Source organism: Parasteatoda tepidariorum, chromosome 8 (genome assembly GCF_043381705.1).
Source record: "Parasteatoda tepidariorum isolate YZ-2023 chromosome 8, CAS_Ptep_4.0, whole genome shotgun sequence".
NCBI classification, from domain to species: Eukaryota; Metazoa; Arthropoda; class Arachnida; order Araneae; family Theridiidae; genus Parasteatoda; species Parasteatoda tepidariorum.
In genome coordinates, this window is record NC_092211.1 from 2,058,865 (window position 1) to 2,083,057 (window position 24,193).

The 24,193-nt window shown below is 31.4% G+C and overlaps 2 protein-coding genes across 2 annotated transcripts in view; both read left to right on the top strand.

The window, feature by feature from the left end:
• The window catches only part of LOC107438537 (uncharacterized), a 35,023-nt gene extending 13,732 nt beyond the window's left edge, over positions 1 to 21,291 (top strand). Inside the window, exons 6-11 of the mRNA XM_043048210.2 lie at positions 2,258 to 2,393; positions 3,549 to 3,682; positions 10,584 to 10,711; positions 16,268 to 16,431; positions 17,572 to 17,670; positions 21,172 to 21,291. Of these exons, the coding sequence (XP_042904144.1) occupies positions 2,258 to 2,393; positions 3,549 to 3,682; positions 10,584 to 10,711; positions 16,268 to 16,431; positions 17,572 to 17,670; positions 21,172 to 21,291 (781 nt within the window). The remainder of the gene's footprint in view (positions 1 to 2,257; positions 2,394 to 3,548; positions 3,683 to 10,583; positions 10,712 to 16,267; positions 16,432 to 17,571; positions 17,671 to 21,171) is intronic.
• Positions 1 to 24,193, top strand: part of LOC122270540 (FMRFamide-activated amiloride-sensitive sodium channel-like) — a 119,001-nt gene that overhangs the window by 76,997 nt on the left and 17,811 nt on the right. The gene's annotated exons all lie outside the window — the stretch shown is intronic.

The window sequence follows — 24,193 nt, forward strand, 5'->3', positions numbered from 1 at the left end:
TTTTTCACCATGTACAATCTAAATAGCTAATATACTTTTTTAAAAGCCAATAAGAACATTGGTAGAATTCTTCTACATAAGTACAATACTATGTCTTTGATGATAAAATACTATGTCTTTGATGATAATATACTATGTCTTTGTGCTAGAACATTGTGTTCATTGGCGAGCGAGCGCAGCGAGCCATGGTTCACGGAGTGAACCGCATAGGATTGCGTAGAAATTTTAGGGGGTTGGCAAACGTTAGCGAGCAGGGGGCGGAGCCTCCTAGTATAACATAAAATCATAATGGTCTGATACCGTTTTCCATTGTTATCGGCGCATTTTTATTGGTCGGAAAATCACGTAGTCGGATCCAGTTTTCCCCCATTCATTTCCATATTGTTTAGGTTGTCATCAGCATAAAATTAACAAAAGTCGTTGTTTTCCTTTAAATATTATTGCATCCCTAATTGGGTATAATATAAAAAAAACACAACTACTTCGATTTAATAAGAACAACATATGACGCAATGCTAAACGAATGGAATTTAGTTGTTGTTTATTTAGTTATTGTTATTAGTAGTTGTTGTTATTTGTTTTAGTTGTTGTTGTTTATTTAGTTGTATTTAGTTTCAATAACTTTTCTTTATAATGCAATAAAATCTGGCGAGCAGCTATTTAAACGATCGAGCACTTCGTTTGTTTATTTGTGGCTTGAAGTTAGGCTCGCAGAAAATACCGTTCATGGGTTAAATTTAGTAGGAACAACACAACCTGTGACGTAGGCTATAGTATACCCAATTAAAAGTTTATTTTCAGTACTGCTATTATGAATGAAATAAGTTATAAGCAGAGAGCTTGCCGCACTTTACTATACTCAATAGTCAATTATGAGGAAAAATTTTAAATTATGGTTGTGAACTCATCAAATTTGTTTGAAGAATATAATGTATTAAGAATATAAATGTTATTTAAAAAAAATGATGATTAAAAAATCAATTTTGTTCACCAAGAGATCTAAATGCTTATAATACTAATAGATAGTAATATTTGGAAGTGGGAAGTAGAGGCGCAAAAGCGCAAGCAAACAGAACTACTTTTAGTACATAGATGTTAAGTGAATGTGTTTAACTATGGTAGAAAAACTGTTTTCTGGCAAGAAAAAACAATTATTGCGAAGCAGTCATCTGGGTTGGTGAGCGGTAGCGAACAGGGGGCCCCTAGTATCGTATAATTTTCAATATAACTGATAAGTGTAGAAGAAAAATGTTTCAGGAAAAAGTTTTCAATAAAATTCACCTCAATTCTACTCAATTATACAACACTCTGGATTCTAATAGCTGATAAATTCAGGGGGAGAGATAAAAGACATCAAGAAGATAAAAATTATATGATTATCTCGAAAAACGTATGCAAGCTCCCTCTGAATCTAGAGGAGATACATAAAACGGGAATGAGTCGGGATATTCTAAAGGGAATATTCTACGATATAAAAATATGCACTTATATACACACTTTGGAGATATCTGCGTGTGCATCCGATATTCCTTTTTACGTCATTCTAGTCTGTCGAATGATGACGCATAATAATTAATAAAATAAATCTCTTTGTAGTTTGTTAATCTTTAATATCAATCGTTGTTTTTCATCACTCCTGGAGCTTCTCAGTCAAATTTTTTAGAGCGGGATTTTTATTGAGAGGAATTCTCAACATTTTTTTATTTAAATTAAGGTCTATCTTCATTTTAATTCTCAAACTCAACGAATTTTTTCAAGTTTTGAAATGATATTTTTTATTATTAATTATAAATTACTACAAAAATTTTGTTTAATTTCATTTAATATTTCTGAAGTTATAGTACGAAAGCGCTAGTAAAAAGAAAAAAAAATTTCTAAAAATTTCTTTACTTCTACGAATATTTAAGCTAGGCTTACAATATTTCCCGCAGTTATTTTTATGTAAAATAAAATCAAGCTTCATATAATTTCTCAACACAAATTTCGATTTTTATATTTGATTATAGTACCGTGCAGTATGCAATATATTTTGTTTGCAATACAATTTGTTAACAAATATATCGAAAACACAGAATTTCTGAAAAGTAATAGAGCGAGCAAAGTATGTTTTTTGAAGCAAAATAACGGAAAAATTTCCATTTAGAATTAATCTCAGTAATTTTATTTACATTTCAGCAATGATATTTGCCCCAATAATTTCATTTTTAAATAAATTAGTGAGAAATTAAAAGATTCTTTCTGTCATTCAATTTTGCAGATCAAATATATCGAAAATATGTGAGGAGATTAAACCAGATTGGTGCAAGTCATTGTGGGAAGAATATCAAGATTCAGCTCAATGTGATTGCTTAGCAGAGCGTAATTGCGAAAATGGCACTTTTCTAGATAAAATGGTTAGTAATTATAAACTCTGTTCTCGATTGAATTCTTCAGCAGGATTGCATGAAATCATTGCAGTTAATTTCTCTTCCGACTTCGGGTCTTTCATTTCATCAATTTGTCATTGTGATTTTCAATAATAAAATGGCAATTTATTTGATTTAGGAGAGATAGTGCATTGTTTAAACAGTAAATATTTTATTAAAGATGAGAATTGTTTTAAACCTTAAAAGCAAGGAAAGTTATTTAGGGGTATAAAGAATTTTTAAATAAAATCCTCTAAAAAGGATCGTTTTTTTTTTCAAATTGTTTCTGCTATTTGTTTAATAATTTCCAAAGTTTTTATTAAGTTTTTAAATCTCTTCAAAAGTATGATTCGAATCATCAAACTAAAATTGTGACCAAAAAACAAATGCCATTAAAAAAATTAAGAGTGGGATTACAATTAGCAATTTTCCACTTCCTGCTTGAGGTGCAAAACCAGGAAATACTTCCATTAGCATCCACATTGTTCAGAGATTGTATGGTTTACACAATACCACTAATTTCCTACAAACACATGCTTAAATCATTATTTTAAATGAAAAACTTTCTCATAATTATTAACTTAAAACCTGTTTGAAATACATTTCTAAACTCAAAAGTTTTTATTTTTAAAAATTAATATCATAAACATTTTTTTCTCCTTAAGACTGTAAGGTATGGTGCTATTTCAACGAGGAGATACAATTAAAATAAATATAATTCTTATAGTATGTGTAACATGTGATTAAAAAATAATTAAAATAATAATCAAAACATTTTCTTGAAAATATCTTGTACTGAGAGTGGAATATTCTGGATAATGTTGGAATCTGAAATAATGTAAGTTTGCTGTTCTCTCTAATTTCAGAAAAATTAAAAATATCCTGGCGAGGTGATGACAATGCTCAGCTAATTTTACGTGTATAGCTCAGAACATTTACGTATAATATTTAATAATCTGAGTGTTGAAAATATATGTTGGAACAATAACTGGATGTTCTAAAACATTTATATATATACTATAAAAATATGTTCTAAAACATATATATATATACTTATATATATTTAATATATATACCATATATATATATATATATATGGTATATATATTTTGCTCTATACTGAAAATCATTTATTTTATACAGGTTCTACCTCTTTCTAGATATAATGACATAGCTACATTTCCACCCAATGAACGTCTAGAGTATATTCAAAATTTAAATGATGTAATACGTGGCTGTTCTTTCGTTGAGCATGGTAAACATACCGAAGATTGTGAGTAAGTTTTTATGTTGTGATGTAACAAGAAAACACGAAGGTAGTTCTAGGCATTGAAGTTTAAATTTTGTTTGATAAATACTGGGTGGTTATTAATAAAAGCCCCTTTGTTTCGCTTTACATATCTTCATATATAAAACTTAAAGTTTGTCTGTGTACAGGAACGTTTGTACTTTAAAATCTTGAGAAAGGCATCAATTCAAATTTCGCTTCTTTCTGCAATTTTTAAATTTTCATGGGATATTTTTCTGAGCAATCATCACTTTCCAGCAGCATTTAGTTTGCATATAGTATAGAAAAAATTAAATTTAAATATTTTATTTTTTTCAGATATTATTATTATTTTTTTATAAAATAAGATATAAAATATCACTTTTTTTAAAACAGAGCACTTCGAAATGCCTTTTTCAGACAGGACATTGATGGTTGAAACGACACTTTTGCTTCAAAATCTGGGGGAAAATAAATTACCAACCAGACTATATATATATATATATATATATCTGTGTGTGTATGTATTATGCAGCTGAGTGCCCTTTCATTTTCCTGATTACTTGAAATATTGTTTTTTAAATGTTAATTGATATATCTGTTTCGAATACTGTAATGCTCATCATTTTGGAGCAGCATGTGCCAAGAAACGAACTGATTTCCTAAGAAAAATCATGTGAGTAACCCTTTTTGGGACTGTTTTCATATTATTGTAAAAAAATGGCTCACCATGCTAAAAGTAAGGAGAGAAGACTTGCAATTCATTGCCGCTGAATTAGGTGTTGAGAATCTTAAGATTTCATGTATTGAAAACAGTGATTGTTGTAAATCATACTTATGAAGAAAATTTTGCGAGAGCAATGCTAAATTCATAAATTATAATCGACGAAAAGAAGAAAATTATTAAATTAAATTAGAAAAAAACATGGAGTTATAATTACGAAGTGCTACTTTGATTTCAGAAAACGCAAAAATAGATCTCGGATTGATAAAGAATCTTTTCGGCCTCTGATGGGGCTATTTTTTTCTAATTTAAGTGATTAATTTCTGATGTTCCATTGATTTAGGCTTATGGTATCCGGCTATTTTTGCATTTATTCTTATCGCTAATTTTAATTTTCCTTTCTTCAATTTTAATAACTCATTCATTATTTATTTTCTTTTGTACATGCATTTTTTTTTCAATTTCACAATTTTCAGATCTTATGGCTATTTATATATAGACATTAATTTTATTATTGAGATATCAATGTTATAGGCTTTCGCTATGTTAACTTTCGCCATTTTGTGTACGTTGATTTTGATTCTTGTTTTAATATGATTACTACACTTTAATTCTCTGATTTCTTGTGTTATGCCTTTATTTTATCCTTTTCTGATTGATAAATATAACTGTCTTATTTTTATCTCATTGATTTCATATAATTTTTTACAAATACATCATTTTTCAAAATTTTTTGTCGATTCTCTCCATTTGAAAATCAAAATTAAACTATCTATCGAAAAATTTAGTTATATTAACTATTCAATTTTACATAATGAATTTTCCAACCAATTATTTTTATTATTACATTATTGCATTGTTATATTTCTTTTGATACCTTTTACTTGTATTACTTTTACTTAATATCTTTTACTTGTTGTCTTCAATCAACATAGAAGTCTACGTACACAATGGTAATCATTTTGTTTATTACACATACCTTAGAGTTGGGTAATAGTGTTGAATAATGTGTTGGGTAATAGTGTTGTCCAACACATTATTTATAATAAGTAATGGTGTTATAATAAATAATATGTTATAATAAATAATAATTTCCCACATATGTTAGGGTTTTCTTTCATTTTTTCATAGATAGTCCTTTTATAACTAACGTTACTACATATAATAGCTCATTTATGAGGAAATTCTTCATTCTTTTTTTATTGTCAGTCATTAAAATCTTATCTATGTCAAGAATAATTGTTTTTGGTGTTAAAACCGTTAATCAAAGGAACATCGTTATTTCGCCTTCACGTTATTTTTCTATGGCTTCATCGGGGATCAGACGGGACTCTTAAACGCTATTAAATACTTTTTTAAGTAATTACTCGTATTATATACTATTTCATATTGCATAATCGTTTAAATAATTTTCCTCGTTGAAATATCAACCAGACGATCAGTTAGATCAACACCATCTTCATCAGGAAGAATTAGAAAACCAATGAATAAATCTGAACCTTTAGATATTCAGCAAAGTTCAACTCCTAGATACTCGTAGATATCCAGAAAAGTCCTAGTCATAGAGGCTCCTCGTTAGAATCTTCATCAGTAGAGGCATCAGTGGAAATAAACTAGCCTACTCTTGATACTTCAAATGAACTTGACGTATTATTATTGACATTAATCAATAATATTGAACACAAGTATAATGGAAAGTACAGTCTCCAAATTATACCAGGTAATGAGTGCAGGGATACTCTTCACAAGATAAAAGACCTCATAGAACACAACAAACATCAATCTCCATTGAAACTGAACAAATCGGTATCCACAGAAAATTTGAACACAGGTCTATCAGACATTACAAAAGAAATTGTGGAGTCAACTCTAACGGCACATTTACAAAGTATTCAAGAACAAATAAACGTCATTTCTAATCACATCAAGAGAACAAGAAAACAGACACCAACTTATAGCGATGTCTTAAAAAACCCAGCCCCACCTACTTCTTTAGTCCTTCCAGTCACATAAGATAGCAACACAAGGAATATTCCCAAGAAAATAGAAACAACAATCATTAAACCCGTCAATTAAAAAATTCTTTGTAAATGACAAAATTGAGGAAATAAAATACCGCAATAACAAACAAATTGAGAATATAAAGGCAAGTATGGAGAACGCTGGTATTTCCTATAAAGAAAAACTAAAACGGCAACTATCCCTGCCTCTTCTGATTGTTCCGGCATCCTACAGTGATGAAGAGGCAATAGAAACTCCTAAAGCCAATTGCGATTTCAAAGATGACACAGACACTATAACAATCACCAAGTCAATTCTGCACAAAAATGACATTTATAAAAGACTTGGCATAATAAGAGTCAACTTCCAATCGGCAATTCAACTGCTAAAAATTTATTATGTTTTCATGCTATGTTTTCAATGCATAATTAAGTAAAAGAATACTACTGTTACGGTGTAGACATTGCCAAATTTTAGGTCACCCCCAAAACAACTGAAAGAACAGAATAGCATGTGAACATTGTGGATCGCAACATGATTCTTCTCACTGCACCAGCTCAACCACAGCTTGCAAAAATTGTTTATATTCCAATGAGAAATATACATCGAAATTCAACGTAGGTACATCATAAAGCATTCTGTTCAGATTGTCCAACGCACCAGTATGAATTAAACGAATTGAGACGTCAATCTAAAAATAACCAACAATAGAAACACTATTAAAACACTTTTTAAAAAAATAAAGAAAGAAACGGGACAAGCCTACAATAAATTTTTTAACTTTTGTCAACCAGCGAGCAAACCAGGCAAGCGTTTGGAAATATACTTTGTAATTAAGAACAGATTTATAACATCTTCACCCTTGTTTCAAGTATTCTACACTCCATAACAAAAAAATCGACGCACCAAGAAGGAGTTGTCCGATTGAAGCGAAAATTGGTGAATAGGGAGACAATGTACAGAATAGTAAATGATTACAATTTCAGAACAATTGAATAATTTATTGAAGAGTTGCAAAAACAAGTTCAATAAGGTGTTGACCCGCCTCTAGCCTGGATACAAGCTGCCACGCGGCGTGGCATAGACCGATAAAGCTCCCGGATGGTCTCTTGCAGTATTTCCTGCCAAATTAGATCCAATTGTCGAACGAGGTCATCAACATTCCGTGGCAGATGCAATCGCCTTCCCATCACATCCCAGATATGCTCGATGGGAGAGAGATCTGGTGATCTGGCAGGCCAAGGAAGAGTTTGACAAGCTTGCAGACAATTCATAGCAACACGTGCCGTATGTGGTCTGGCATTGTCCTGCTGAAAAACCAGCCCAGGATGCTGCAAAAGGAACGGTACCAAAACAGGTCTTAGGATGTCGTCGACGTACCGCTGTGCAGTAAGTGTACCTCTAATGACGACCAAAGGGGTCCGACTGTCAAAGAAAATGGTACCCCAGACCATAATGCCTTGTTGAGGGCCGGTGTGGCGTGCAATAGTGAAGGCAGGATCCCCCTTTTGCCCTGTGCGTCTCCAAACACGTCTTAGATGATCATCAGGACACAGTTGGAAGCGGGATTCCTCGCTAAAGACTATACGTCCCAAGTCGGCATCATTCCAGCCATATCTGTTCAAAACATTCATGCATACGAAATTTCAAAGCAATCGGATGATTGCTTCTTGGTGCGTCGATTTTTTTGTTATAGAGTGTATATACAACAATAATTCTCAACTAGACGAAACAAACAGCATTCTTAAAAATCCTTATCCCGACGATATTATTCCTTCACATCGGCTAATTTACAAAAATAACATACCGGACGACCCATTTACACACAATGAGTTACAACGACTAATTAAAACTCTTAACAACAAAAAGCACCTGGCATGGATGGAACAGATTACATTGTAGTTAAAATTTTATTCTCATTTCTCAGTACTTTAATTCTTAAATTTTTCGACAAATGTCTTATTTTAAATTATTTTCCACATCATTTAAAAAAAGGTCAGGTTTTACTTTTTAAAAAAAGGCAAAAATCCAAAACATTTAACATCTTATCTCCTAATCATCCTTCTACCTTGCTTGGGTAAATTTTTGGACAAACTTATCATTAAAAGACTAAATTTTCATTTAAAAAATATAAACACCCTTTCAGATCTTCAATACGGTTTCAGATTCGGCAAGTCAGTCAAATTAGCTTTGGATAATTTTAAAGATAATTTAACACACCTAAAAAATATTTACAAACACGTTGCAGCTGTATCGTTAGATATTAAAAGTGCTTTTGGCAACATTCAATGTAGTATAATTAATTATGAGTTATTAAAATATCATATTTCCTCTAATCTTTGCCTTTTCATAGAAAGTATAAACACAAATAGACAAGCAATTCTTTCAACTGATCAAGGTTACGCAACTAAAAACATTTCAAAAGGTTGTCCCAGAGGTCATGTATTGGTCCTACAGCATGGAATCATACTATTAATAGTTTGCTTAACATACATTCCGAAAATTTTATGATTCAAACTTTTGCAGACGATCTGATTATACTGACTTTTGCCAACTCAAGGAGAAATTTGGAAGAGATTAGAAATAATTCCCTTAATGAAATTCATACATGACTTATTCAAAATGCTCTAAATCTCTCTCTAGTGGAGCATGTAGGAGTGGTCATTGATAAAAAATTAAACTGGGGCTCTCACATTAATATTTTTAAAAACAAAATCTAATACATTATTAAATTCGCTTCAAAAAATTAACCAAAAATCGTTAGGTATCAACCAAAAAGCGAGAAATTTATAATCCAATACAGTAATAATTCCCTCATTAGCTCATGGTTGCAGCCTATGGGCAACGAATATCTCTTCACGCATTTATCGCACTCTACTATCTATTCAAAGAAAATTTCTTTTAAACGGGCCTATTATTCTACCCCCCATGGCAGCACTTCAAGTACTAACAAATATTCCTCCCCTCGCACAAGAGATTATGTCAATATCATGCTCAACAACAATAACTCAACTCAAAAAAGATGCCAAATTTAATAATATAACGTATAATACTCTAGACTATGAGAAAAGCTAAAAATACAGGTGATTGTATTTTTAATGTCAATTTAAATTTTAACTTGTGATACCATCTCCAAGGCTGTCTCAACCTCTATTATGCATAGATGTCTTGTATCCTATTTTTCAGATTTGCGGATGTACCGATATTTTGATAGTCAAAAATCGAAGTTCAAGGAGGATGTTTAAATTGGATAAAATATGCTTTTGTGTCTGATCTCATAAACTTATGCATGGTATGCACAACTCAATAAAAATGTTCACTTTTTTTCCATACTGTACTGTTATTATCATTCAGAAGTCGTGGTTGACAATCAGTAAATCTCAATGTACAGATTTGACCAAAAATCTACTTTTTGATACCATAATAATAATGAGTTTTATTTGATGTATGATTCTCAGCATGATGGGGCATTTTAAACACGAAGTACTTGAGTACTGTATCCCATTTTTGGAGGAAGTTACACCCCAGCTTCGAAATGATTATCAAAGAGGGAGGAAGAATTGCATTTGTACTTACGTGACTATAATGTATAGTGAGTCTAGCTTGGATTACAGTTCTCTCAAAGCGTGATGTTATTCTAAACAAGAAGTACTTGAGTGGTTATGGTGAAAGCCTATCCAATTTTTACATCAAGTTACTCTTTCACCTCGAAATGGCTCTCAAACAGGAATAAAGTGTTGCAATTGTTCTCCCAAAGCTAAAGCGAAAAATTAGGAGATCAGACCGGTGAATCCATAACTTATTTTCCAGAGAATCGTCGGCGAATGTTGTCGTTTATTAACAGGAATCTAGAATCAACTACAACCATAAGAATAGAATAAGACTAAATTCTCATAGTTGTACCTATTTAAATTAAACAAATGCTTTGATGAGGGGCCCTTCATTGAAATATCTGCGTAGCACTTCCTCCGCTAGAATATTCATTTTCTTTACTGTCTGAGTCATATTGGTCATATGCGTCATATTTGGATAAGTCAATTTCAAGAAAAAATTCCATAATTTAATACATTTCAATGGAATATATATTTTGGAATTATGCAATTTATTATATGCATTTCAATGCATATTAAAATGCAATGCGTTATAAGCATTTGTATTTTTCAACGGATTTATTTTTTCTTTCCAGTCTGTCATATTTCAAAAAGTCAAGTGTTTCCACATCAAGTGTGTATGGTTTTTTGAGTGGCTGTTGGACTTTGAATACTGTTTTTGGAAGACCAAATGCAAAGCCAAGTGTAGTGACTTCGAGTGGGAGTAAGATATAAATTTTTGTTTCCTCATATCATGAAATTTCGTTCACTGAACATTTTAAAGCTATTTCCCACGAGGCATAACAAAAGGTTTTAACAATGAATTGCAAATTGCCTTTTTTAAGGTGAAAATTAACTTAGTTAAAAAATGGAAATGGATTATTCTAAATTAAATAATATTAATTCATGTTAGAGAAAATGTTTTTTAAATAGAATGTTATGAAATTATACCAGCCAGTATTGCCAAAATATTCTTCAGAAAAGCTTTAAAAATGACAATTAAAAGACTTTTATACACGAAAACTGTAGTTTTTTTTAAAAGACATAAACTAAACTAGTTGTTTTGAAGTTGTAGTTTAAATGTCTTCAAAGTAAATTTTTACTTTTCTAGGTAATTATTTAAAGAAAAATTTTAGTTCTTCTGGAGTAAGAAGAAAATGTAAGAGAAAAAAATTGAAGAAAATGTAAACTCTTTATAATGACTGTAAAATAACTAGTTCTTTTAAGCCTATAATTTTTAAATAAACATCGTTGAAAAAAATTCGACGAAATAATATCTATCTTTCAGAATTCTGCTGATTCTCTCTAGGGAAAAGTTTATGGAAATGTCTCGGGAAAAAGTAGCTCACATCAAGAGGCTCGGATTTTGAAAAAGTTTACCATGGACCAAAAACTTTTTGTACCCTTTTAAAAACTTTTGATCTCATAATCAAAATAATTTAATTTTGACTATATTATCGAATAATGTATAATAAATATTGATATTTGATACAATATTAAAACTCTATCTTAATGATTCGAGAACCTCACCTTAAATATCAATTGGAGAAGACAATATTTTAACTTCTGTCCTGAGTCATAATTGCATTGAATTGATACCTGAGTCATAACTGCATTGCATGAGTTGCCTACAGAATCAAAATGGAAAAAAAAAACTTTAAAACTGGTTGTTTAAATGTGGTATAATTTGCCAGACTTATTACTGCTTTATTCCTAACTTACGTAATCAATGTTAGTTCAAATTGTAATGATTTAATTTTTATTCTCACATAAATAAACCAATAATGATATAAATAAATCAAACTATTATCACTTTGTTGACAAATGAACAAATGACAAAATAGTTTTAGCTTTTATAGCCTGGTTGTCTCCACCCTGAAAATGCATATACTATTCGCCGTAGTGGTTAAGTCACGAATCCCCTGAATAAAAAACTGAGTGATTTGGTTTTCTGGCTTTCCAAATATGATTCGCAATCTTGAATCCTAATGATTTAGTCTAGAAAGACTCCTTCATATTAATTTTCCTATTAGCATATTTTTACATGCCCCGAAAACTCTTTAAGCAAATACGAAATTTGACACAATTATAAAATCCATTTATCCAATGCCATGCAAAAAGGGTTGTATAGTTATTGACTTATTTTTAAGGAACACTAAAGTGTTTCATTTTCTTCAAATAATGTGCCTGAAAATAGTTTGTTGTTTCAGCTAAGAATACAAAATTATTTTTTCAAGTAGTTTTGTATTCTTATAAACTACATAAATTCAGAACTGTTAAGAGTATGCTTAGCATTAATTTTTAAATTATAGCAAAAATAAAGTATTTTTATTCAAAGTTTTTCTAAAGAAAGTTATAGAACGGTAAAGAACATTTCCCTGGAGAAGAAAGGAAATTCTTCTCCAGGATTCTTTGAATACTTACATCTTTTTCCGAAGTTTAGCATCGGTACGCAATAATTTTAAACATAGAATGAATTATTTTCCGTAATGAGTCAATCACCCATCTCGCTTTTATGTCATTATGAAATCGGGTATATTCATACATTTCTTGCCTGAATGAAAAGCGATGTCCTTGAAAGCAGCCCAATATTTCCAAGATTGCTTAAGACCCCTATTAGACAAACTAAAAAACGTCAAATGTCGAGCGAATCAGTGGCGTTTTGTAAAAAAATAATACACTGCCCTAGCGGTGCACTGGCCAATCAAAAAGGTCCCGTTCACGGCTTCGGGCATAACAGTAAAACGATTAATAATTTCTATAAAGGATAGAGTAGCCATTGTATATTGTGAACTTAAAATAAAAAAGTAAATAATTAAATTTTTAAAAAAAATAAGCAAAGCACAATTGAAAGAACAATAATAGTCATAATCATATAATAGTTTCCGTTCTATAACCTAGAACCTTCCTCAGTGCCAAAACCCCAAATGATAGTAGAGAAAAAAAGGTTGGTAGGTATATTATTTACGTCGCTTTAGAGTTGCACAAAGAGCTATATCCGACGGTCTGGGAAACATCCCTGAGGATGATCTGAAGACATGCCATCACAATTTTGATCCTCTGCAGAGGGAATGAGCCCCTGCTTTGGTAGCCTGATGACCTGCACCCGAAGTCAAATACGGTAGAACAATTTAACGAAGACCAATACCATGCAACCTTGATCCCTACTCAGGCTGATCAAAGTGGTCATCCACCCGCTTACTGACCGCAGCCAGTGGTGCTTGACTTTGCTGTTCCACTGAGAACCGTGTCTTTACAATCAGTTCACTGCTGGACAGTAAAGAAACAACACGTGCAGGGTGGTTTAATCAATAGAGACAGAGTTACAGATATGAAGAAGATAATAAAAGATAGAAAATAAGACTGAAGGTTGGCCGGGATCCCCACCAGTATGCAGGAGATTGAGCTGGAATTGATTTCTAAATGTTGGGAAACTGTGGTACATTAAATGAATCATTAACTGAATTATTAGAATTTTTCAGAACACGGAATGATTCTCAGGAATCAAGTTCTGCTTATAAAGAGCAATGTTGAATGGTTTTGGCTGATGAAAACTTAAACCCGTGATCAGACTTCCAACTATAAGGTTTAGAGAAAAATCAATTAATAGCGTGATTTTGGATATTTCTTTTGTGTTGAAGTCGAAGTTTCAGGGCGCGCTTAGTTGGTTCAATGCACAATGCATACATTAACACGAAATTAGATGAATTCGCCAGTTATTAATATCTGCAATAGAGTCTTCTAAGTTAGAAAATTTAGTTTGTTTACAGGCACAGAAACTGCGTTTTTAAACATAAGTTAAGTCAAAATCCTAGTAATTCGGGAAAAAGTATTAGGATAGTAAGGAAAAATAGTCAATTTATTCGAATTAGAGAGTTTAATGGATTGCGAGATTCTTAAGATAAAATCAATGATATTAGAAAGAAAACCACGGTCTATGACGATACATTTCAGGTAAAAGAGCTCTTCATTGAGGAGATAACTATTTGAACAAATTTAAGAAGTACGGTAAACAAGTGAGCTTAAGGCAGCTATCTATTGCTTAAGGTGATGTTTAGGTTATGAGTGGCAACTGAAACCACAAATGGTTTCCGATGAACAGAAGTTAGAATTTCATGCAATTACGAGTAATAATAACCTCTAAGAAAGTTAAACACTTATTACTTCTTCGAACGTGAATTGCATAAAAAAATCTATAAAATGCACACTATTGATAACATGGCCAGCATCAGCATTGTCCAACAATGTCAGCACTACCCATCAATGATGTTCAATTTTAATGGTAAATTTCATCAAATGATTGCTGATTTGACTATTGACTTCTTAAGTGATCTGAATAGGCATTATTTTGAAGTAAAACTCCTTGATTTATTAAAATTTTCTTTTTATGGATGATAAGTCCAAAATTGTTTAATATTAATCGATTGTACTTAAACTTGATATTCTTCAAAAGGCAAAGATTACTTTGTTTATTAAATATATAATAATTATAATTTCAGGTAAACATATTTTGTAGATCTGTTATCGTGTCAAAATGAATGAGCATCCAGATTAGAAAAATATAGAGCTGTAAGAAAAATTAAACTTTAGGAAAACTAAATAAGAAGATTAAGAAAAATTAAACTTCTCTTTTAATTTTTCTTATTTGAAAAAATAAGAAAATTAAAAGAGAAGTATTTTTACACTAAGCAGTCTAAAGGTCCCTTCCTAACAAATTTCCTAACAAAATTCAGGTTAGGCTATATCATGTAATATTGTGAGGATTTTTACATCAAACATTCGGTAACACTCAAAAGTTTCCAAAATTACTGCAAAAAATACTGAAACCTACTCACAGAAAACAGAAAAAAGCATAACCATTTTCTAAATTGAAGCCATTTGCAAACCCGTACATTTCGTTTAAAGTTATTTATTCAAAGTTTCGTCTTAAAATCAGCTTTTCTCAAGTCACATATTTTTACCTAGAGAGGTAAGAAGTGCTCATCTTTTGATAAATCCCATGAAATTAAGAATTAGTAAATGGTTGGAGTATTGTATGGTGCTTCAATTCATACTAGCACTGGAATATTTATTTATTTATTTTGGTCAAAATAAATCTTTCTTTGTTCGTTTAAAAATACAACAAAGTTAATATCCAGTACTTCGTTTAAATTAATTGATTATCATATTTTCGGTAAGGCTTTCAAGTTATTAACAGTTGAGCTAGAGTGCATGAAATTCAAATCATTAGAATGATAAGTTATTCACGGTGTACTGTTTTCCCTCTTACTGTATATTGAAGCAACTCTAACTAAAAATATACTTTATTCTCACACTTTTAGTTTTTGATGTTTGAAGGCCATAATCATCGTGATGTCTTAACATCAATTCTATTCTATTCCATGTGAATATTTATGTGTGAACTTGAAATTCAGTTCCCTTTTTTAAAATCCAATCAAAATGATTGCATACAATTTAGAAAAAAAAATTTCCTGAATCTTTTAGTTTTTGAAGCCCTTAATTGCCTGATATCTTGACATCAACTGTGACATCCTTTTCTGTAATAATATTTAAATGTGCACATGAGTCTCTGCGCCCTTTTTGGAAATGTCTATTTCTAGTCGGCAGCCGTGTTAAAGAGAGTTAATAGGGAATTGCATCGTAGCTCTAGCTCAATCCATTTTTTTTTTATATGATGACACATTTTTTCTCAATAAAATATGATTCAAGCTAAAAATTTGATACTTTGATGCATTTTTGATGTGATTTGTAGTTTTTGATGTATTTCAAACTTTGCTAGTTCATCCCTAAAAATGTTACATTAGTTTTCAAAACTGGGGTTGAGATGTTTTCATTAATGGGCATTGAACAGTGGGCAGACGTGAAATATTGGTAAGAGTTTGTGAACATTTACTTTCTTCCTCTTTCTTTAATACTTCATATGCGTATTAACAAACAAATCCTAATGGGCATAAATTTCCTTCGTCCTCACACGAATCTTAAGAACGTATAACAGAATGGAAAATTAGAGAACAAACTATACATTTAAAAATGTTTATTGTAGTCCCAAGTATCTAATCAATATATGAGAATACTTAAAGTGTCTAATGGTTTTCAAACAAAAAAAAAATAATGCATGAACAAAAAGAAAATGAAAGATAAATAATATCATTTAAAAGTAAAAAATCACATTATGCTTTCTGTCTTGTCTTTCACCTAGTTCGATAAGTTATGTTTTAAAAATTAAATAAGCATAATACTATTCGTTTGCTATTTATTATATTTCATTCAATTATTTCAGCTATAGTTCTCAATATATCCATCGATGAAAGGGAATATATATATCTTTATCATCCTCCAGAAGGGCTAATATCCATTCACAATCCGTACCGCATTGTCAATCCTCACATTGAAGGCTTCACTTTATCTTTGAAAACACAACAGCATACTTTTCATTTAAAGAAGGTAACTCTATTTATATTTTAAAACTCATACCTTTATGCCATTAACTAGCTGAATATATGTTCTACGCATTAGGTGAAAATAATCAAACTTTTAATCGGTATTTTTCTATGCTACGATATAGTGCAATAAACTGAACTGAGTTTATAAATATAATAAACTAAACTAAGTTTAAGATTTCTTTTTACAATTATTTCAAATGACTATCAAAGGAATCGATCTAAATTACCTGCTTATTGTTATATTTTCAGCCACAGGGTGCTCAAAAATACTAAATTTCTTTCGTGATTTATAATCAGCCTCTCAAACTTTTGAATTCAAAATTTAAAATTTATTGATAAGTAAGAGAAAAAGCATGATCTAAACACTTCTTAAGTAATAAAAAATAATATGTGTATTTCTTGAAAAATTTTAAAAATGTCAAAAACTGTAAGTGTTGCTTCCATTATTGTAAGTAGAATAGGTCGTAACAAAAGATAACCTTGATTAATTTTAGGCATACAGTAATAAAGATCTTAGAAGAAGAAAAAATTCGACATTTCTTTCCCAATCAAAACGAAAAAATTTCTCCAATGAGTTAAAGGGCCTGAGCCAAGTGTTTTAAGATAATGATTAAGAGTGTAAAACTAAACCTTGGCTGAAGAAGCCACAGCGTCAAAGAGTACCTAAGAGCACTGAGCTGTTATCGATATAATCACGTAAGGCACATGGCGAAAAACTGTCAGAATGACGAGTTGCAATAAAACCTACTGCTTCTATTGTAACCAGATCGAATATCACGCCCAGACCTGCAAGGCGAAGATCAAATGCGTTAACTGCCATGAAACAAACGTGAAGTTTTTATCTGCCTTGGAAGTTGACCAGAGTGCTTTGAAAAAGTCCTGTCCGTATACCAACGAGCAATAGATAGAATTGAAAAAAAAAAAGAAAAATTACAACTAGGCAGGCCCTGGAATCCAACTGTGATTGCAAGCCAATTGTAGCATTCTCCAATATGCTGCACTATCTATAGGATGCTGCACCTATGATTGTGTATACAAATGTTTCACCAATTTTGCACAAATAGCGAAAAACAAAGGTGAGGCCAGAGTTACAAATTCCACATTCATCGAATGGTTTTAATTTTTCTTACTCTATTTACAGGTGGTGAAGAAACTTCTTCCACATCCATATGACACGAATTGCATTGATTACGTGTCCAGATGGAAAGAAAGAGGAGGCAGGGGACCAATGAATAATGTAGTAAGTAAAGATAATAAGTTTCTTCTCTCTTTTCATCTAGCTATATATATATATATACTAGGAGGCTTCGCCCCCTGCTCGCTGGCGCTCGTCAACCCCCGACCTAGAATGCCAGCTTATGGCCTTACGTTTGCCGTGAGGTGTGTGCTTACTGGGTGTATATATATATATATATATATATATAGAACTGATAAATGTGAACATTTTCAAAAGCTTTTCACTGTCACTTAAAACTGTGCAATCGTCATACTATAGCTTATAATGATTATTTTATAGTTTAAAAAAGTGAAATACATTAAAGTATCATTATTAATTCTATGATTTCTAATTACAGTTTTCTCAATGAGCCTGAAAAACAGGAATTGTATAATTTTTTTCAAAGTAATCGCCATTTACTTTTGCGACTAATGAACCACCACATCCACTTACAACTGTGCTATCCGCTTGCTATAGTTTCTGATGTTTATTTTAAGGATATAAAAAAAAAGAAAATAAAAATAAAAAAAATTTTATAATTTTTAAGTGCACTAGAAAAACACAGATAACGTAATTTTTTCAATTTCCCTCTTTATACTGCCATGGTATATTAGCTGGCACATAAAGAAGGATAAGGTTTAGAATGTCCTTCAACTGTGGCCTGAAAAGACTTCTTTCACAGCAAATTATCGAAACATGGATCATGTTTACAAGAGAAATTCTAAATTTTCAATTGAAACAAACAGCAGACGTATCAGTTTTTCTAAAGAAGCAAGGATACTACATCAAAAATATTAAGATTGTACAACAAAACATCTATACTGTGTTTAACTACAAGATTGTTTAAGATTGTTAAATAATATATGATCGTCGTAATTCGTTGGAATTTGTACAATTTTCACTAAGACAAAGAATTATTAAAACGGCTGGGATAACTTGATAGGCCATACTCTCTAGCCATGGACTCGCTAGCCTCGCTTGTGTGGTAAATGGTAACTGGTGTACGTTAAATTTGTCTTGTCAAAAAGTCTTCCATGTTCCCATAGCACATCAATAGATCTGGAGGTTATGAATTGGAGGTTCGGGACGAAAGTACGATCTGTGGAATAGATTTATGAATGAGTCAGCTCTGAAAACGGGCTGTGACCACGGCTTGGTTTTACCAAGCCGTGGTCACAGTTTTTGCTGTTCCTGCTTGCTCAGTTTCTGCTTGGTAAAACCACGAGCTTGGTTTTACCAAGCAGGTTTGCTGGTTGGAAAGGGGGGCATTAAAAACCACAAAGCAGAAGCTAAACGTATTGGGCAGAAGCTAAACGTATTTATAAGCAGAGTTTTTTCACTTCTGAGGCTTTCATTACCAGACCATCAACTTTCCTGCCATTTGGAAATTCTTTGGTATATAATTTGGTTGGATTATATTCCTGACCAATAATTTAGGATAATTTTGAATCTCTCGAAGAGTGAATATAAAGGTAAAAATTTCCTCACTAGATTTATCACGCAGATCATCAAAAGTACTAGGCAAATTTCAGGGAACCACCAGATGACATCGATAGTACGTCACAATGACGAAAGTGTAAGAGAGAGGTTTATAAGAAAAGGCTGCAAATAAGTAAATTTGTTCGCAAGTTATCTGTAAGGCATTCAGTGTCATAACCAAATAGTTACGACACGGTGGACGGTTATTGCGTCCGTGGAATTACCCAGCATTTCATCTCTAGGCTTGGCGTTTCATTAAGATGAAAATGTCAGCAGACGTTACAGCACATGCCACCACTGAGTGTCAATGTCAAACTTATAGCCAAATGAGAGCACCGCATCCAAGCAACCACGGGTACCACAACATCAAGGCAAACCGTGTTCAAACGTTAGAGAAATATTGGAATGGAATGTACACTGTATGATATCTGTTTCACTCTCGGCAACTCATTGTTCACAGCAATCAGTCTGGAGGTGGTTATAATGATTTGTTTTCCGAGGAATCCAGGATTACCTTGTAGTCTGATTCACGTTGGAATTTTACATGGATTACCCATCACCACCACCAAGCGTAACCGTTACTGTGATACAGGATTGATCGTTTGGGGTGGAATTATGCTTAGCTAAAGAACTGCATTTTAAAATCGGAACCATGATGAGCCAAAATTTTCGAAGCGTCATTCTGAAACAACGAGCTTAGCAGAAGTCCGTTTGTCACTTTCTTCATGTGTGCCAGAATTCGGAGAGCATGAATAAATAAGCCCTATATTTTAATACTTAGCATGCCTAATCGTTGTACGGACTGTAGTTTACTGCATGGGAGATATGCAATGTACTAACCATACCAATTATGTAATTAAACTTTTCTAAAGAAGATATTTTTTTAAATTAACCTTAGATGCAAAAATCGTAGTTTTAATGAATGATATCATATATACACCATCTCTTTCGATTATTTTTTAATCTTTTTATTACTTTTGTTTTTGTTTACTGGGCTTTATGAATAAGTTACGTTTGTTTTGTTTCTGAACTTTTATTTGCTGCCATTATCCTTAACTTTTGAACATAAGTTAGAACCAAAACAGTAGTGTGTTTCACATATTAAATGATTTTTTTATTAGTTATCTAAGATAAAACTCGATGATTAACGAAAACGTGGTAGCATAGGCCGAAGTAATATTTCTAAAGTTATGTAAAATCAGGCATTTATTTTGTTCCGACCATCAGAAAACTAGGAAAATCTATTGTTATTTTGCGTACATTTCGAATATAAGAAAAATACAAAAAATCGTCGTTTTCTCTGCATTATATAAGGTTAGATTCTATATAAAGTAACATTATTTAGCATTTGCCGTAATATTATCTTGCTTTGGTTGGTATGTTATATAAAAGTTTGTGTTTTTTTCAAGTAAAAATATCTTCTTTTTTTTTGAATAATCAAGAGAAACAGTTTGACGTTAGTAGAATAAATCAGCGATATAATTTAATTTAATTTTGTGTATTGTTGTGAAGCAGTAAAACAATAAACATTAGTTATCGTGACACTAAGTTCTCAATACGGTTAATTGTTGTTGTGATGAAATGAACTACAAAAAAAAACGTTTTTTGTTTCATTTGAAAACAATACAACCAGAGGGAAGGACAGCAAATAATAACAAATAGGCAAATAATATATTTGCTTTATTAACTGTGTCGTTATAGGCCTTTAAGTTTTGCAAATGATTTCGTAGTGTTATTGACTACTGTGTAATTGATTTTTTTTAGTTCCTTCCTCACAAAAAATGGGTATTCAGCTATTTTTTTCATTAAACAATATGCACTCATTAGGAGATTTAACAATATCTGATCTGGAATGCCTGCTTTTTTATGACATAGGATTGCGTCAGAAAAGGCTTAGAAATTGTAAACTGAAATGCGTAATGATATCTATCTTTAATTTAATGGCATTTAATAAGCTAGTTTTTAGATCCTTTTATTAAGCAAATATGCAGATAGAATATCTCTCTCTAAATTTAATGAATTTCATTCAAGCTTTTTGTGTTTTAGGAATGCTATAACGAATGCCAATTAAATATTAGCTTAAAAGAATTTGGTTGCCTTCATGATAAGATGAGACGATATTCAATGGAAAGCGCTATCTGCCCGCATGTTTCTACCTGTACGTAAAAAATTTGAATTTAAGCTATTTTTTATTATTTTTTGAATACAGTTGTTTTATTTTTGATAACTAAGAATTAGTATCTTTAACTTGGAACCATTTCATATCATTAACTTGTTACTTTGCTCAATTGTAAGTATCCAATGAAAAAATGAAAAGATTATTGATTAACATATTTTAGTTGTTTTCACTTCCACAAATAAGATTAAAACCCGGAGGCCAGTTACCTTGATAACCATGGTAACAGTTGGTCTTTTCTTTATCTTTTTCCTAGCTCTATTGAAATGTCAACAAAAAAAATTTGCTTTGTTATAGTTTTTTTTTAAATTAAAGGCTTATTGCGATAACAAATTTGGTGAGTTCATTATAGCTATTTAATATTTTTGCTTATCAAACAAGTTCATATAATAAACACAGCTCGCATTGTTCATGAAGCTGATCTCAGTCAGTCCTAAATCATTTAACGAATCTTTTTGACGGTAATTTATCACAGCATATTAATGTAATTTATATAAACTAAACTCAGTGGCGTGACAGCCCATAGAGGGCCAAGGCCTACTGTGCCCATCTCAGCTTTCTTGACCTTGGGCTCTGGGGTGCAGGAGCATATGTTTCGGTCAGGTGATCTACTGAACGCGGAACCCTCATTGTTTAGTTCCCAAGCATGCTTGGTACTCAATTTTCGAACCTGTGACGCAGGAGCTCGAAGCGCTACCACTCAGCCCACGGGCGTTGTAATTTATATAAGAAATACAAATTCTAAAACGGTTAGCATATTAAGATTCCGAATCAAATACATTTACCAGAAACTGTAGCGCAATATGGTAGTATTATAGAATTACGTTATAATAAAGAAACAATCATTATTTTAGTTTAAATGAAATTAAAATCTTGAAAAGAAATATCAAATTCACCGAAATAACATTACTTTCCTGTCCACCTAATATTACAGGGAAATACTTTTAAATTAGGAATACAAAAATACTTTTTTCACCTTATTTCTGACGAAGGTCCTCTCTATTATCAGCAGATAATAGAGAGGAAGCAGATAATATATACAGTGAAACCTGTTTTTGTGCGATCCTTTTTTATGCGATTTTGTTTTTGTGCGATTGGTTTTGTACAAGTTTATTTTTGTGCGATTTTTTTTTGCGATTTATTTTTATGCGGTATATGAATCTTAGCGGCGTTAGCACCAGTTTAATGTTTCCTATCAATGTGCATATACATGTTGTGGACAAACTCTAATTGCGTAGTCTCCTTGACAACGATGTATCTGGACTTCGCGATGCTCTGTTTATTTATTTTCATTAGTTCATTTATTATCAACTCCATTTTCTCTTCGGTTTAAAATTTATTCTACGCTAAACAAGTTGAAGTAAGTCAGTAAAAAATCGTCTGCAGTGTTAAAATACTTTGTATTTTAAAATTAAACCATTATTTTTATTTCGTAAATTCGCGTCTGCGCGTATCTCAAATACTATACGCTTCGTATTCAGAGTTTTATACACGATTCATGTGATTAAGGATTCATTTTGTAGTGAGATTAAAGGTAAATAAATTAATTACTTTTGTTTATATTTATATGTAGTTTTTATGATTTTTATTTAATTTTTTAATCATAAGTACTCCCTTAAATGGACAAGAAGTACCGGAATCTATTACAGCAGATAAAATATATGCAGAGATCCATATTTCGAAAAAATTGGAAACGTATTTTCGTAAAATAGATACCAATGCGGAAAGACGCTTAAAATTCCAAAAAGAGCTGAGATCATGCATGTCTCACTATCATGACGTTTACAAGCAATTGACCAGTCGACCGTCTCCACAAAAACTGATCACTGACATTATGGTACCAAAAAATAAGTCAATTGAAATCCTATCTTCAAGCGATGAAAGCGATTTTCAGTTCATCACAAGAAGATGCGCGTTTTGGATTACGACGAATAGCAACAAACTATTTAATGTATAATTTAAAAACTTCTCCATGTATATGTACAATGAAGAATTAAATATTTTTTGAATTTCTTTAGGTCTAATTTAATTATTTAATTTAATTGAAAGCATTCTCTCATCTATTTCATGAATCATTGATGTATTTTCTGAGTCCGACTTTTTTTATGCGGTCCCTATCCATCGCATAAAAAAAATTTTAGGTTGTATATCGTACAGAGTTGTTATTATATGTAAGAATTTATAAAATTTTCGAATATTTTTTTTGTACGATTTCTTTTATACGGTCCCTATCCACCGCACAAAAAAAGGTTTTACTATATATAGGGTAAACTAACCAGTGAAGGAACACTTAAGCCTCGCTTGCCTTCTAAAAAATCATATTAATTTCAAAATTCGTAATTTCAGTTAAATGACAGTGTCAACATATTTGTTACTAATTGCAAATTATGCAAGAAAATTTTAGAGAACTTACATAATATTGTTTTAAAGTTTTGGAGGTTCAAATAACAAGTAGTAAGAAGACCCAGTGAAGGAACAGCTCTTACCAGTGAAGGAACACAAAATTGCCCAGTGAAGGAACACTTAATTTTGGTTATTTTTTAATGCTCTTTATGAATTTTTTAGCTATACAAATATATAAAAAGAAGACTATTTGTGAATTATAACATACAAGTACTTGTAAAATGCTAACTTTCTTCTGTAAATTATGAACTAGAAATTAAAGTGATGTTAAATACAAAATAAATAAAAAAATATCATTCTTTCTTATAATTTGACAGTCAGATCTAAATCATTGTGTCATCCGATGCTGTTTATTATCATTATTATTTTATCACCTTTTTGTTTACTCTTTTTCCTCTTATTTCTTGAAGCTTTTTTTCTTTTTTAAGTATTTTTTCTTTCTTTTTCTTTTCCATGTTCTCTTGTTTTAATGTTTTTTAGATCTTTCAG